The following is a 17,424-nucleotide window of genomic DNA, read 5'->3' on the forward strand; positions in this document are numbered from 1 at the left end:
GTGAAATTATTGTTTTAATTCTACTAAAAATTTGCAGCTGTTGTCGTCGTAAATCTATTTTGTACTAGTATTTCATTTAATAATCTGTTGCAAGAAAAAAAGGAAAAAAGCTATACAACAACATATTTACATCATTGGAATATACGAGAGCATCAAAGTTTTAGAGTTTCAAAAACCTTGATTATTTTTAATATTTTATTCTCTCGTATCTTGTTTAGACTTTTGACGTAGACTAGAATGTAAGAAATTAATCAAAAATTTTAAAAATTTATTTATTGGCAAGAGTTTTCAATCACCCATTTGCGAGCTTGAATATATAGAGTTTGGGGTTTCATGAGCGAATTTCTCTTGAAAATTAAGGACTAAAGCTTTGGTTGATGGAAAATATTTTATAGAAAAACATTTTTCACATTTTATGACTTTTAGAGCATTTAAAAATTTTAGTTAGTGAAAATTATTTTTTAATAAAAAAATTAAATTATTTTTTATATTTTAATATTTTATTAAAATTTCGTTTGTATTTCATGGAAAATATTAATCGAAGAAATATTTTATACATTTTTTAATATTTAGAACACTAAAAAAATTTAATCAATAAAAAATATTTTTTGAATTAAAGAAAATTTTAAATTATTTTCAAAAAAATACTTCATCTTTTCAATCACTCTTTTCTTATATGAAAAAACAAACAATTAGTTAATATAGTTAGACAAATAATGTGTAAGTTGATGATGTTGAAGTGAAAAACATTATTTCTTGGGTCTCACATATTTTTCAGTTGAAGAAACGGAAAACACACTTTAGTAATGGGAATGGAAATAGGAAATGAGAGATTTGACCAAATTGAAAGAAATCAGTTAATCAATGAAGCAGCCGGTAACCACGTGCTCAAGCAAATCAAACTCAATTTCACATTTCAAGGAATCAGAATGTAAAGCCTAAAATTGCTCACTAATTATAGTTACGTAAATGTTGTAGATTCATGTACCAATACAAATACCATCCTCCATCACACTCATTTTAGATGGAGATTATAAATATATAAGATAAAATAGTTATATCTTTTCAAAAAAAAAAAAATAAAAGAGATAGAAATAAAACATGAAAATTCCCTTAACTTTTCATTTGTTTTTTTCATATTCTATAAATTAAATGTAATTTTTTATCTATAAATTAATTTAAAATATATACTTTTAACTATAAGTAATAGCTAAAAAAAATCTTAAAATTTTTTACTTTTAATAAATGTATCTTAACTTATTTTAATAAAAATGTACTATGAGTTATAAGTTATTTCTACCATGATATTATTAACACCGTTAATGGTTAACATTAGTGTAAATATATTAAAATACAAAATTATAGGTATATTTGTAAAAATGTAATTTTTTTTCAAATTAAAATGCATCTTAGTAAATTTGAGAGATTTTAAATTTTACTCCCCAATCCCCAATCCCCAATCTCCAATCCCCATTTAAAAAAATATATAAATTTATTATAGTTTTTATACTTTATTTATCTTCAATATTTTTTGTAAAAATTAACTTTATTATTATTATTATTATTATTATTATTATTATTATTATTATTATTATGTCTTTTATTTTTTATCCAAATAAAAGTAAAGAATATTTATTTCAAAAAACTATTTTATTTCTTTTAAATTTAATTTTTATAATTTTTTGTGAGGTTACAAAGGTTACTCAAAGAAAGTCATGAGTGTCACTACAAAACAGGGTTACATGGTAAAAATCTAATAAATGGGCAGCATGGTGCCACCCGAGGAAAGGAAGACCCGAATCTCTTAATACCCAGTTCACCATCAAGACTCGCCCTCCTCTGGATAGAACGAGTCTCGGCATAAAATTAACGTTAGTAAGTACAATTCCACATACTCTTATTATGCCTGTAATGGTGGGATCACCGACTAATTAGCTAGCGAAATCTCTTATCAAACAACTGACCACATCATTATCGGATTATCAGGAACTATTATATTTATCTACATCTTCTTACAGTATAAAAGGAGAACGATTATAGAGATAAAAGTATGAAATTCTCTTACATAATTATTCTCAAGTTCTACATTCACTCTATTCTCCAGTTCACTAACTTGAGTGTCGGAATGGCTGTCGTGGGCACCCATCACCTCAGTTCTCTCTCTTGCAAGTTTAGCTAATCACAGCACAACTTTACTTTCAGCTGCATCGTTTAGTTTCATTGCCGAAAAATCCATTGAGTCCTTTCTGTTTATTTGGATTAAAGCCAGCTTCTTATTCCTTTTCTCTAAGAAAGAAATCTTTCCTGTCTTTCTTTCGAAATGGCTGAAACTTTCTGAGCTGCTGCTAAGGTTGCTATCAATGAAGGCGTTATCATTTCTTTTCCCCTAGCAGTGGACGCAATACGCTCTCAATGATCAAAGAAGCAGATCTTAACAATCTGAACAACGGGCAAATGATCCAGCACATCCAGAAGTTGCAGGCTACTCTTGAGCAGTACAAGACTCGGGGGGAGGCATTAGTCGTGGCACCCAGGGAAAGGAAGGAAGCCCCGTTGATATCCTAAGAATTCGTACAAAGGCAATCAAGATATGATCCAAAGGGAAGGTCGAGGTTGAAAAAGACGAGTTAGACGATGCTCCAAAAGGTGTAGACTGGAAGCTAGTACGGGCTATTCAAAGGTACCAGAAGGAACAAGAGGAGGACGTTGGCATGGAGGATGGCTTGCCTCTTTCATAAGAAATTTTAGCAGAAACTTTCTCAACCAAGTTCAAGGTACTCAGCTTGGACAAATATGATAGAACAACAGATCCACAAGTCATTTGACGATCTTTAGGATGACCATACAATTTCAGGACGTTAACGAATTTGTGTTGTGCCGAGTATCTCACAGGTTTCACTCAGAAATGGTACCAACATCTGAGCTCAGGTATAGTTCAGAACTTTACACAGTTTGCTATGTTATTTAAATACAGATTTATTACTTGTATACCTCCTAAAAAACTCTTCTCTAACTTGCAGAAGATCCACCAAGGAGAGAGTGATACTTTAAGGAGCTTTATCTCACGGTTCAATTGTTGAAGCGATATAGGTGGAGGAGTTAAATTACGAGATAGCATGTGAAGCGTTGAAAAAAGGAACACGCAACGTCAAGTTCATAGATTCCTTAATAAAAAAATCTAGCCGCAACGTATCAATAGTTAATAGACAAAATCTAGAAGTATATCAGGTTGGATGACGAAGTTCAAGCATTAAGGGTGGACAAAAGGGCGAACCAAAAGAAAAATCAAAGGCCAGGAGAGGCAAGGACACGAAGGAGACCACCAGAGTTATCTCGTCTTCCGAAGGAAGAATGACCAAAATAAGTATAAGAATTATACTATATTAAATAACTCACGGATACATATTCTAATTTGGATCAGAAAAAATGATAAGGAAGTCCAGTGGCCGCCCAAGCTCAATCCCGAGAATTATACTATATTTATCTTACATGTGATAAGGAAGGATGACCAAAGTAAGTATAAAAATTATACTATATTAAATTTTTTCTTGCTATATTTAGAAAAATATTAAAATTTATGTTTCTTTTATACTTTTAATTTTTAATATATTTTTATAGCTTTTATATTTATCTTACATATGAAATATTACATATAACTTATTCATATATTTTTTTAATGATGTACAAAATTTTAAAGGAGATTTTGAGGATGAAATTCAGTATTTGATTAGCCAAAAAAATAAATAAATTCTCATTGGTGTTTTTTAAGTAAAATATTTTTTCAAAATAATTTTTAATAAATTTAAATTTAAGTATTTGGTATTTTAATAATTTATTTATTTTATAAATTTCATAAATTTATTTTTTTCTTTTATTAACAATAAACTTAAATTAATATAATATATTTATGAACTTAATTATTAAATCTTTAAAACCAAATTTATTTGCTTAATGGAATTAAATGTTTTCGGTTCGTCTTTTAGGAGCTTAAAAGTCCCCCTCCACTTTTTTCATTTCCCAATGAATGCTTAAAAGGTATTAAGGTTTCGAACCTAAAAAGTTATTTCAAGGAATTTAAATGTTAAGCGACTATTTTAGAATTATTTTTAAAAAATTAAGAGTTTTAAGTAAAAACTATTTAATCTAAAAATAAAAAATTCATCAATGTTAATAATATACTCTACAATCAATTTATTGATTGTAATTAGATATTATTTTTCATGTATTTTAAGTTTTTTAAACACATTTTATAAAAACTATTATTTATTTTTAGTGTTAATTTAATTGAATCTGAAGTAAAGATAAAGTCCATACAACTATATTACTGTGTAAATAAAATTATAATGTAATTATAATTATGAAATTCCTATTGTATTTAAGTAACATTTTTAAATGTTACTAATTGATGTTCATATTATGATTGGATAATGATTAGAACTGTTGAGACTAGTACATATTATGTGCATGATAGACTTGATTATGGTAGAATCTAAACTATAATTGAAAACTGGGTCTTACCAATAAAACTTATATTGTTGAGATAGGTTAAAGTAGGTTCCACATATCTACCTTTGAAGAATTTGGCTATTCAGTTATAAGCTTTGCTAACTCTTTCGACAATCCTAATACCTCCAGTTTTAGTAAAAAAGATAAAAGAGAATCATCAATCAATAATGATTGGGCTACTATGAAAACAAAGCTAGGTTTGAATAGAAAGAGAATGAAAGTTGTTCTCCTTCCAATAACTTTTTACCTTTGGATATTACAAATATGCATTAGCAAGGTATAGATGATGGTAATATATTAATAATAAAACAATCCTCTCATATGACTTCTTAGAAATTCTCAACTCGACTATGCTTGCAACATTGCTGATGACTTGGAAGACCGTCTAAGCTTTGTTAATAACTTGCCTTTATCTATTTACAAGGCCAATGGAATTCTTAAAATGAGATTCAAGACATGATCCATTATGGAGTTAGCTAATTGTATCTTAAAATTGGGTTAAAAGTAAAAGAAAATCTCTAAAATCCAGCATAAGGCTTTTATTGTAAAAAATAGTAACATTTTGAGAGGGAATAAACTCGAAAATGGTCCAAATGCTTTGATGAAAGATAAATCCCATGCTTTCTATTTATTTCTGAAGCAACCCATTTTATAAAAGAGCTGGGCATTTCTTTGAAGGATAGAAAGACCAATTTATTATAAATATAGCTAATCATATTTGAAGAGACATGGAATGTTGCAAAGGTAACGCTTGAATGGGAGGTTCTCATTAGTTTTATGGTTTTTTCTAAGCTCTTCCATCTTCTTCCTCTATTGAACTAAAACTTTATTAATAAAAGAAATTCAAAAGATTCTTATTTTATTTTATTTTTTAGAAAAAAGAGTTAATTTGATTTTAAATTAAAAAGTTTAGATTAAGATCGAAAAGATAAAGATACACTTATTTAGATATGCGTTAAAAATTCATGTGCAAAATTGAATTTTAATCTAAAAAAAATTCTCTCACTGACATAAAGCACATGATATATATGTTTTTTATGGGAGATTTCATCGAATTTTGTTGATATATAATCTTTAATAAGCATAATTAAAATGAGTTAGTTTTGTAAATGAAAATAAAGTTGAGTAAACATCATTTTTTATATATCCACTTGATCATTAACATATTTTTCTATGTTTGTTGTTGTCATCAATCAAGGTGTGGATTTTGTGACATCCAATATGGGATTACAATTGCAATTCCACATCGAAAATGTAGTAGGGTTAATAGGTATATACAATATAAGCTAACACAAACTACTAAATAACTTGAATTAACCATTTTGGACAAAGTAGAAAATAGGTACAAAAGTTATTTCAGTTTAGACTGAATTGTTACAATTGATATCAAAGTCACCATAGATCGAAAAAATTATACGGAGCTAGTGGGCCTACTAGGAAAGGATTATTCGTGCAAGATAAGGTGGAGCCACCCGAGACATTAGTAAACTACAATACCTGAGGTTTTAGCCTTGGCTAAGCAATTATACTCGATTTAACATAGCAGATTGTGATGGGGACGTCACAAAATCAAGTAGAGGAGAATTGTAACGTTTGGCGTGGGAATTCCAATTGCAATTCTACATCAAAAATGTAGTAGGATTAATAGGTATATATAATATAAGCCAGCACAAACTACAAAATAAATTAGGTTAATCATTTTGGGTCAAGTGAAAATGATGCGTGCATAAGGGGGCTATATTTTTCAACAACTTGAAGTGTAAGAATATTGTGACATTCTTTGAGTATTCAACTAGATAAGCAAGAACTCATGAGAAATTAAGGAGAAGTCAAATTATTCAAGTTAAATACCACGTTTGGAAGACAAGAAAAAGAAATGGGCTTATTTATTTAAAATTCGTAAATTCAATTTCAGCCATTATAAATTCACTTTTGGAACTTCATATACGAGATATTTTAGTGTGTTTTGATATCTTTTATAATTCTATATGGATTAGGAGTCAAATTAGTAGGATTACATATAGTTTTCCTTGTTCAAATAGGATTACCTTATGTTTTTATATTTCAACTAGGATTTATTTTTCTATTTCAATTAGGATTTATTTTATTTTCTTATTCCAATTAGGATTAGGAGATATTTGGCTATAACTAACTTTATTTTGTATGTAGAGGAGAAGATAAGTTAATAAGGAAAGATTTGATATTGTTTTCCATCACAAAGAAGGTTAATTATTTTTGCCTTCATGTTTAGCAACTTATTAAAGTTCAACCTTGTGGTGTTCTAATATGGATTTTCTTCATGCTCAGTTAACTTATCAAGAATTTCTTGTGGCATTCTCTAGCTAAAATTACTTTATTATCTATTTTTCTAATCACATTGGTTGGTTAGGGGTGTAGTAGAGGAACCTTATGAAAGATATCTTTATCTCGTTCTTTGTCAAGTTGGGTGATGAGGTTTTATTAGTGTATTTGTCCTAGGCCATTATCTTGGACATTTTTGTATGTCATTTTAGTTATTAATAAAAGAGATTTTTACTATCATTATTATTTGTTTGCATGTTACATAATAATGATTAACATCCCTGGTTACTTATTATTATGTTGATAATAATAAAATATAACTAGTATGGTTATTGATTGATAATCATGAGATGATTATGTATATGTTGATATAATTCAATAATCATAGATACTTGTTAGAGAACAAAGTATTGGATGGACATGCACTGAGATTACTACATGGGTTATTGTCATATGTGAATCTCAAAATAGTTATGTCTTAATCCTTTGACTTGAGATTGTCATAGTTTCCAACATAAGGACTGTTATATTTTGACATAACCAAACATTTTCTTTAATCGGACAATCATAAAGGTTATGATTGAGCATAATAGAAATTATGTAGAGGATATTGAACAATCAAGATAGAATTTGTCCCTCTCTTTAAGAGAGATATCTTTTGGGCCCCTCGATAAGTGAGACTGAGAAATGCATAGCCGTGCTCAAATGAATTGATAGTGTGATCAATATCATTTGATTTTATCAGTCTACTTAGAAATCGAGAAATCATAAGTTTGAACATTATAAGTTTGAACATTATAAGTTTGACATCGATCATGACTTATATTCAAATTATATATCATGTGACAAATGGATTAATACATATTCTATTTATTAGGCTTTATCGGACTATTGATCCTCATATTAGTTGGGTAGTCATAATGTCTTACTAGAGGCAGCTTATGATTTATGGGCCTGGTGAGACTGGGCCTATTGCCAATTAATATGAGCCTATTGGATCACACACAAGAACGTTGTTGAATGTGCTATATTAATGGGCTAAAAGCCCATTAGTATAATTAATAATAATAAAAATGTTATTATTATTAATATTAATTATTATTATAAGATAATAATATTTAAAAAGATCTGCAGTCTATGTGTAACTGTTATAAATAAAAGATTTTTCGGTTTTCCTTATCAAAACAAACTATCACGTAAGATATTTGAGTATCTGTTAGATTATGATAGTTGGTTATGCACACAACTCTTTTATGAAAAGAAGTGTAAGAAAACTAAAAGACTTAAAAACGTATAAAACTCCTGCTGCGAATTGTGGGGGCGACGGTTTTTGAAAAAACATTTTGAGCTGCAGATTGAAAAAGCACATAGCTTATCCATCTTCGAGGGAGCTAGCACTCTAGAAGGGTAAAAGACATTCGTGTGAATACCATAGCGAGTGTTCGTTGAAAAGCAACACCATCAGTTTGCAATAGTATCTTCTTATCGAGTTTAACTGGTTAGTTTCGTATCCTTCTCTTCGAAATAAACGAAGCACACAGATCCCATGAAGGAAAACATAGATTTTTAATTTTTCCGCTGCGTGTTTGGATTGCAGTAAATCTCTGGGTTTCCTTACAGTTTTTTATTATAAGTTGATCCTGAGTTTTGCATCAGAAAAATAGATTTAAAATTTATTTGGGTTAGTTTGGACTGGACTGTTATAATTTTAGTACTAGTCTTGTGAAAAGCTTATCTTATAAATTTAATTCATTCATGAGCCAGTGCAAGTGGACTACCTTTTCAGAAAACAAAGTTGTAAGCGAAAGTAAGCGAGTATACAATGCGAGGACCATGCTATTTTAAAGGGAGTATACAAGTCTTTATGGTACCTATTTCATTTCCATCTTGGTACCATAACAAAGTCAGGACAAGTGATAGTTCTAGACACATGAGAGGGCTAGGATAGGCAGTATGTAAGAGAAGCTCGTTTGGTCCTTTCTCCATGTTAGTGACACAACTGAATGCTATTTTTCGATCGCACATCTTATTACATTTTCAATGTCATCTTATTACATTTTCAATGTCATCTTATTACATTTTCAATGTGGTAGTAATAGATTTTGTCTTCAATGGAGCCAATTGTTGGTCTGCCACCTTCCTATCAGTACTCACCAGCTTTGACCTATGTGTAATTTTATTTAGGGTAAATTATACTTTAGTATCTAAGTTTTAATGTAATTAACAGATCAGTACCTGCATTTCTAAAATCAAACACTTAAATCCCTACGTAATCAATCCGTCCAAATTGGAGGTCCTTCTATCCATAATTCCGTTAGTTAATCGGTCAAAGGGAGAATATACATTTTAAATATCTAAAATACTCTCATGAATACTTAAATCTTTTTAATATATGTGAAAATTTTTATATTGTATAAACTACACTTTAGTCTCTAAGTTTTAGCATAATTGACAGATCAGCCCTTGTATTTCTAAAACTAAATTCTTAAATTCATTTATATTTAATCCGTCTAAAATTAGAGTTCTTCTATCCATTATAGAAATTAGTTCAAAGCTAGTGGATGGCCAAACTTTTTCTAAAGTACATTTTCTTCCTAAAATACTCTTTATAAAAATTTACAACCTACTTAAAGGTTATTTAGTATCATTTAAAAATAGCTAAAATTATAAGTATTTTTTAAAAGTTTTGAAATTATAAGTATTGAAGTATTTTAATAAATGAAAACTGAAGAACAAAAAGTGTTAAAAATTAGTTAAATGAACTATTATAGATAAAAATTAATAGAGATTTAAGTGTTCTTTCAAATAAAAAATGAAGGATCAAAATGTTTAAATTATAATAGATGAGGACAAACTGATTATATAGAGATTTAAGTATATAATTTAAAAAATACAAGAACTGATCTATTAATTATACTAAAACTCAAGGATTCAAGTGTAGTTTATCCATTTAAAAAGAGTAATAAAGACATTTTTTCACACTTTTAACGGCAAAAATGAATGAAGGGACCTCTAATTTGGACGGACTGATTATAGAGGGATTTAAGTATTCGATTTTAAAAATACAGGAATCGATCCGTTAATTATACTAAAACTCAGGGACTAAAGTGTAATTTACTCTTTTATTTATAAGGTTATTACAAAGACCATTATTAATAGGTTAAAGTAATGTATGTGTTCTCTCATACCTGCATATTAGAATACTTTTTATATCTGGTAGAGTTATTCAAAATAATCTTGTAATTGCTCATGAAATATTTCATTATCTTAAAACATCTAGAAGTTTATTGTATTTAATGGCTATGAAATTTGACATTTATAAAGCTTACAATTAGGTAGATTAGTGCCTTTTTGCTTATGGTACTTCTCAAAATGGGTTTTGCTACACAATGGGTATATATGATTATGCAGTATGTATATCGATTATTAGTTTTTCTATTCTAATTAATCATGTTTCTTCTGCTCCTTTTTTTTTCCCTTCTCAATGAATTAGGCAAAGAGATCATTTGTCTCCGTATATATTTATTTTTATTAATTTCTCAAGATTTTTCATATATATTATCTTTGGCATATGATCGAGGAGTTCTTTAAGTCATTAAGGTATCTCGGTATACTCCAAAACTCAGTGATATATTATTTGTAGATTATGCTTTATTGTTTATGTGAGTATCCTGAAAGGAGACAAGTAATTTGTTGTACATATTGCAGTCTCATACCGCAACTACTGGTCAGTCTATTAATTTTCAAAAGTCACATATCTTATTCAATAATCATACACTATTGAATTTGCGATAATATATTTTATCATGGTTTTTTTTATGCAAAAGGTAGCTCCTCTTAATAGATATTTGAGCTTACCGATGATGTTGGGATGTTCGTGCTAGCAAGCTATGAGAAAGGACTCAATTATTGAAGCAAAAACTACTATCACTTGTTAGACATACTACGATACTTGAGTTAGTGTTAGCTGCTATATCTACTCATTCAATGTCAATCTTTTATATCCTAAGTAATTTTATGCTAAACTTACTAGTTTATTGTCTTAATTTTAGTGGAATGGTGATTATAACTCTCTAAAAATTAGATGCATAAGTTGGCAACACTCCTATAGTTCGAAGTTTTATAGTGGTTTGGGCTTTAAGGATTTTGAAAACTTTAGTTTAGCGAAATAGTGTGGAAGACTCATTCACAATCCATCTAGTTTATGGGCTAAGGTTTTGAAAGGTTTGTAATTCCCATGTGCTTCATTTTGGGAGGTCGAATGTAAGCAGAATAACTTCTAGATTTGGTAGAGTCTTTTAGCTGAAAGCGATGTGTTGCATATGTGTTCATATAAACATTAGTGATAGTAGAGCTACTGACATTTAGTATGATCCTTAGTTGCCTCAGTCATACAACTTTCTTTTGTAGTGATCTCCTGAGTGTCTAGGTCATATTAGTATGGTGTTAGATTTAATTGATCATACATAATTCCCTTAATTAGAACTATCAGCCTATATTTAACCACTTTAAACAACGATATGCTATAATAATTTTATCAGTTCTAGTTCTAGTTGCACCTCTTGGCACTTCAAATTTATTAGTCTAGCATTATACGAGGGATAGTCAGTATAGTGTTTGTTCTGGTTATAGATTTTTTATACATAGTATTTATGTTTTAGGTTTGGCCAACCATCATCTTCTTCTATGCTTCCTTAGTTAGACACAAGGAATAGTATTTAGTCCCTTCAGATGATACCAAAATTGAAATATTTTCTTTGGCGCTCTCTTCAAAAGATGTTGTTTACAGGATTTTTGATGTCCTATATTTGTTAGTCTGAGCTTGAAACTTTAGAGTATATGTATTTTTTTATTATTTCTATGCTCATTTAATATAGTTTATTAGTCCATGTGCATATAAACCTATCTCTATAAGTTTTCCTAGCTTTCTCTTGTGGTGGGTTTGTTGGTACAATCCAAGATAGAGACTGAGAGTTCCTTGCTTGGCAACGCTTGCGGTTTGGCATATATAGAAAGAGTAGAATTGGTATGTTTTTGATAAGGTGACTCCTGCTCTCATGCTTGCTTTGTCTATATTTCGCTTGATTTTTCACAGTTATAGCAGAGTAAGGTTTTTGTTGTTCCTTCTCCTGGTGCGCATAATCAGTCGGCTAATTATGATGTAGGGTGCTTTCTTTCTCAATTATTATTCAAGTTTGACCGTAATGTATCATGAAATGATCAATTTTCTCTTACGGCTATAGTTGTGATAATTACTAATAGTGTACGATATAAGGCACATGGTATAGCTAAGCGCACTTGATGTTTGTCAACTCTAACTAGAGAAACATGTGCTATATTAAAAGGTATCAAATTAACTTATATTTTTGAGTTATTAGCTATTTTCTATAAAATAAATTTATAAATTTTATATTATATATTTAGATTCTTCCGCATGAAAAATTAGAGTAAGTGTTTATATTAATGTTGGCTTATGTTTAAATTGAATTTCATATAAGTATATATCATGATATCATAATACTTAAACAAATATTTTATAGTAGAATTGAATTTTAATTTATTTTTCTAATAATTATTATTGTTTTCTGTGTTGATTAAAAATGTAGTAAAGTTCATTTATTACGAATAAAAGTACCCTTTTTCGTATGTATATTTTTTTCGTGTTTATGATTATATGAAGTATAGATGGACGTAACCAAACTATTTGACTTTTGTCTGGTTATGGCAACCCATTATCCACATAGATTTGAGTAATTTAATTTTTTAATCAAGTGTCAAATAATGCTTTGCCACTTGTCCTAACTTAAGGGAAAGAAAGTGCACACATAAGCAGCCAATATTTGCAAGCAACTGCAGTGAATCGTTGAGAACCCTTTGTAGGTTAAAGCTGAAAACACCAAAGACTCCAATTTTTTTCTTTTCAAAAAAAGTTTTATATATTATGATCTCAATATTAATTATTTAATAAATAAATTATAATAACATCAAAATCTCTCGACCTAAATGAAAAAATTACTCTGTATTGTGAAATTGAAAGCCTAATAATTCAGACAAAGTAAAATTGTGAGTCGAGAACGACAAAAGAAAAAGTAAAGTAGACAAAGTATGTTTATGTGATAATTTTATATGGTTACTAACGTAAAATAAGGAAAAGGTTTCTAATTTATAGTTAAGCAGTTAATTAATTTGTTATGATGAATAAAATAATTATGATTTATTTATATTAAATATAAAAAATTATGAAAAATATTAAATTATAAATTTAAATTTTTTATATATATTTTTTTTAATGAACCAAAAGATATGCAAAAAGTCATTTACCAAATTCAACAGTTAAGATAGGTGGCTGCACAATAACTATTTTTTCTAAGTTCATTTACGACCGCCGATTTCTTCAGTTCCTATTCCCACGTTTATCTCCAGCTTCATTTCCAAAGGTGCATGCATTTATCCTGTCTACGCATGCAAAAATTTTAGAGCCCATAAATATACATATATATCCTTTTCTCATTAAAATTTTGTACATTTTACTTTTTTTTTATACTTATTGTAAAATATAATATTTTTTATTAGCTTTTCAATTATATCATTTTAAATAAATTAAATTTTATTAAATATTAAAAAATATTTAGAAAATTCTTTTAAAAATAAAATAAAATTAAATATGATCATAATAATCAATTTATATTATAGTCTAAAAAAAAGTGAAGGATAGTTTGAGTATAATTAAAAAAATATAAATAAAAATTATGAGACATAGGAATATATATTAAAAAATTTTATATCGTGATTGTGATTATTGAGTGTATCTAATAATACTTTTAATTTTAATTTTATTGTAAATATTACAATAAATTTTGATAATTGTATCTTAATTTAATAATTTGTAAAAATAGCAAAAAAAAAAAAAACTTCTCATTTTTATTTTTTCCCTTTTCCTTTTTCTCTGTAGCAAACAATGTGTTGCTTAATTAATAAGCATACAACAGATTTATATATCAGCAAGAGATAAAAGGAAGAATGCATACAGAAGATAAAGAAAGGAAAAATTGTGTTGAAACAAAGTAGTGGTGCCTGTCGTAACACATAGGGCTCCGGAAATAAGGGAAGAAGAAGAAGAGTGATGACAATGGAGGCAGCTTCCTCCACCACGTTAAGCCATCATGTGCCTTTCAGATTAATTTCAGCACTCTAGCTTGTTGTCGTTTTAATATATATTCTGTTACTTGTGTATCTATTTTCTTTAGGTTGCTAATATAACGTAAGTATTTGTTTATTCTAAATGGATAAGTTCTCTCTTTTCGTTTGATTTAATATAAAAAAAAAAATATATATAAAAACAAAAATGGTACACCTTTAAACCTAAAAGGCCATGACATATGTACGCCCATCACAACATTAAGTTATATACTTTTACATTCATTATTATCTTCCCACCAATAAACCAAGTTCTACAGAATCCCAACAAAGGAAGACATGCAAATTGCTGAATTAATTAACAAATGAACAACCACAGGAATTTATCAAAAATTAAAATATATATAATAATTAAAGAAACACATTAGAGAAGGGTGCATGCATGGCCCTTATTTTTAATAGTATTTTTGGCCAACCTTTTCTCTTTATTTTTTCTTAATATATCAGAAAGTATTATTGGCCAACCTTATGACTAGCAAGAAGTATAATGTCTGAAGTAAGGTTATATTGGGAAGAAGATTGTATGTAACTGTCCTGTCATAGTTCGGCGCTGCTTTCTTCTGGAATTCTCATCTGCTCATTGCACGCATTTTGTTATCTCCCTGTCCCTATAAATACTCCCCCAGAACTCAAACCTTTCCATCTTCCTGCACCTATTCAATATACAAACTCTCAAGTCTCTCTCTCTTTATTACGTACACATCCCAAAATGAGTTCTTTCATTCTTGCTTTGATTTTCATTTCCCTTACCTCGTCTTTATTAGCAACAGGAGCCCAATACAATGTGCTCAGTTATGGAGCCAAACCAGATGGCAAAACTGACTCTACCAAGGCTCTTGTATCTGCATGGAAACAAGCATGTGCGTCTACTAGGCCTGCCACCATTACAATACCGGCAGGGAGGTTCTTTATCAGTAAAATTCTGTTTCAGGGTCCATGCAAGAACACTGCAATCTTAATAAGTATAGATGGAACACTTGTGGCTCCATCTGATATTTGGGCAATTGGTAATGCTGGAAATTGGCTCCATTTTGAGAATGTCAATGGGGTTACGGTTTCTGGAGGCGTCCTTGATGGTCAAGGCAGTGGCTTGTGGTCCTGTAAGGCATCTGGCAAGCATTGCCCCAGCGGTGCAACGGTATGTAAAAAATTCTCTGCAAATCTCGTTATTTTTAATTGCATTTGTGTCACAATATATTTAAGTACCTGTTTTCACCGAAATTTGTAAAATACTGTAAGAGCACTGAAAGACGGTGCTTCTCATTATTTTTAAAATTAATTAAATATTAACCTCTTGCTTTTTTAAAAAAAAAAAAAAAAATTTCCTCTTCATGCAAAGATACTAACGATTAAATATTCTATTCTTTGTTATGCTTATGTGCAGTCCTTACGCTTTTCTGGGTCAAGAAATATCGCAATCACTGGGTTGACATCACTAAACAGCCAAATGTTTAATATTGACATCAATGGCTGCCACAATGCAAAACTACAAGGAATTACAGTTTCCAGCCCTGGTAACAGCCCCAACACCGACGGCATCCATGTTCAAATGTCAAGTGATGTAACAATCTTGAACTCAAAGGTTGGAACCGGAGATGACTGCATTTCAATTGGCCCTGGCACCACCAACTTGTGGGTAGAAAACTTTATATGTGGTCCTGGCCATGGGATCAGGTAGTTTAGAAAACTTTAGTACTACTAGTTTTGTTGTAAGATGATGAATATATGATCAATGAATGATTGCTTGCAGCATTGGAAGTTTAGGCAAGGATCTTCGAGAGGCTGGAGTGCAGAATGTGACAGTTAAATCTGCCAGGATTGCTGGTACTCAAAATGGGCTAAGAATCAAGTCTTGGGGGAGACCCAGTAGTGGATTTGCTAGGAACATTATCTTCCAACATGTTGCTATGAACAATGTCAATAATCCTATAATAATCGACCAAAATTACTGCCCACATAACAAAAATTGTCCTGGCCAGGTGATTAAACAAAAAATTTTACCAAACTGTGTAAAGAGCTATTTTTTTTGGCAATATTAATATATTTTGTGCATGGAACAGGCATCTGGCGTTAAAATTAATGATGTGACATACCAAGACATCCATGGAACATCAGCCACAGAAGTTGCAGTGAAATTTGATTGCAGTAAAAGGAATCCATGCACTGGGATCAGAATGGAGGATGTAAAGATAACTTACAATAATCGACCAGCAGATGCATCCTGTAACAATGCCGATGGAAAAGCTTCAGGTGTCGTCCAACCTAGTAGCTGCCTGTCATAAGTTGGAAAATATTTGCTGGTTCCCTGCATGAGGAGTTATATTACTGGTACTTACAAAAGAGTGAAACAATTTATTGTTAAATCCGAAGTTGGAATTGTTTAAAATATTGCAATTATTCCTAGATTGTAGCTATAAACAAAATAAATTTATTTTGAATTGATAAAAAGATCAGAATGTAAATTTGTAATTTCTGCAACATGAGATAAATAGGAAATATATCCCTCATAAAGAACATTGCAACATAATAGTATGAACCTTTTGAAAAGATTACAAATTTGTATTTAAAAGATAAATACCGTATTACAAATTTATTAATCTATGCATGCATGGTTCCCAGCAGTCCCCTTTTTTTTTTTAAATACGGTTGGTAATTTGAATTCGAGACCTGATAGACTTAAAGCAATTTTGATAACCAGCAAGTTAAAACCAATCAATTCCTAGCAATTCTATTATCCCAATAATCTATTGCAATAGCCTGAATTATGAGTAAAAATTTACGGCAGTTACAAGAGATCATGAAGGTTCTGAATTGAGGGTGGAAATCACATCAGTGTGGTGCCTTTGGACCACGGCTTTTATAAACATGCAGAAAAAACGAAAATAGTTTAGTTTATAAACTATGGGCTTTTGGAAATTTTCAATTTAATTTGATCAGATTCTTTGTCTTTGAGCAGCTAAAATCTTTTCACCAACTCCTTCTTCTTCTTCTTTTTTAATGGTTAATTAATTCTCTTCTATGGCTCAGGGTTATTAATTTTAGTCATTTGTTAAAATCTTTTCAGTTATTTTTTCTATAATATTATTTGTTGCTCTTCAAGGGTTTAGTACTAAATAATGTTAAAAAGCTATTAATCAATATAAACATAAAATAAATCTATTTATTAAAATAATGTGATTTATTATAATATATCAATTACGTGTCAACACGTATGGTGGTCATATTACTGCAAACAAAGGATTTGTTGATTTTTTAATTTTAAAAAATATAATAAAATATTTCTTAAATTTTAAAAAATTTAATAATAAGTTATTTTATTAATTTTAATTTTTATAATAATTTAAATTCTTCCATTTAATTAATGATTGACTAATAATAAAGAGAACGAGAGAAAGAGAGTGGAAAAGAGATGAGCAATTC

At 29.5% G+C, this 17,424-nt stretch overlaps 1 protein-coding gene across 1 annotated transcript; it reads left to right on the forward strand.

Moving 5' to 3' along the window:
• Positions 1–14,676: 14,676 nt before the first annotated feature.
• Positions 14,677–16,338, forward strand: LOC110616346 (polygalacturonase). Its single transcript, XM_021758741.1, has 4 exons — positions 14,677–15,142; positions 15,389–15,453; positions 15,755–15,983; positions 16,065–16,338. The coding sequence occupies exons 1-4, from the start codon at positions 14,714–14,716 to the stop codon at positions 16,284–16,286; spliced, it is 945 nt and encodes a 314-aa protein (XP_021614433.1). The 5' UTR covers positions 14,677–14,713; the 3' UTR covers positions 16,287–16,338.
• The last annotated feature ends 1,086 nt before the right edge of the window (positions 16,339–17,424 follow it).

This window comes from Manihot esculenta, chromosome 5 (genome assembly GCF_001659605.2).
Source record: "Manihot esculenta cultivar AM560-2 chromosome 5, M.esculenta_v8, whole genome shotgun sequence".
Lineage (NCBI taxonomy): Eukaryota > Viridiplantae > Streptophyta > Magnoliopsida > Malpighiales > Euphorbiaceae > Manihot > Manihot esculenta.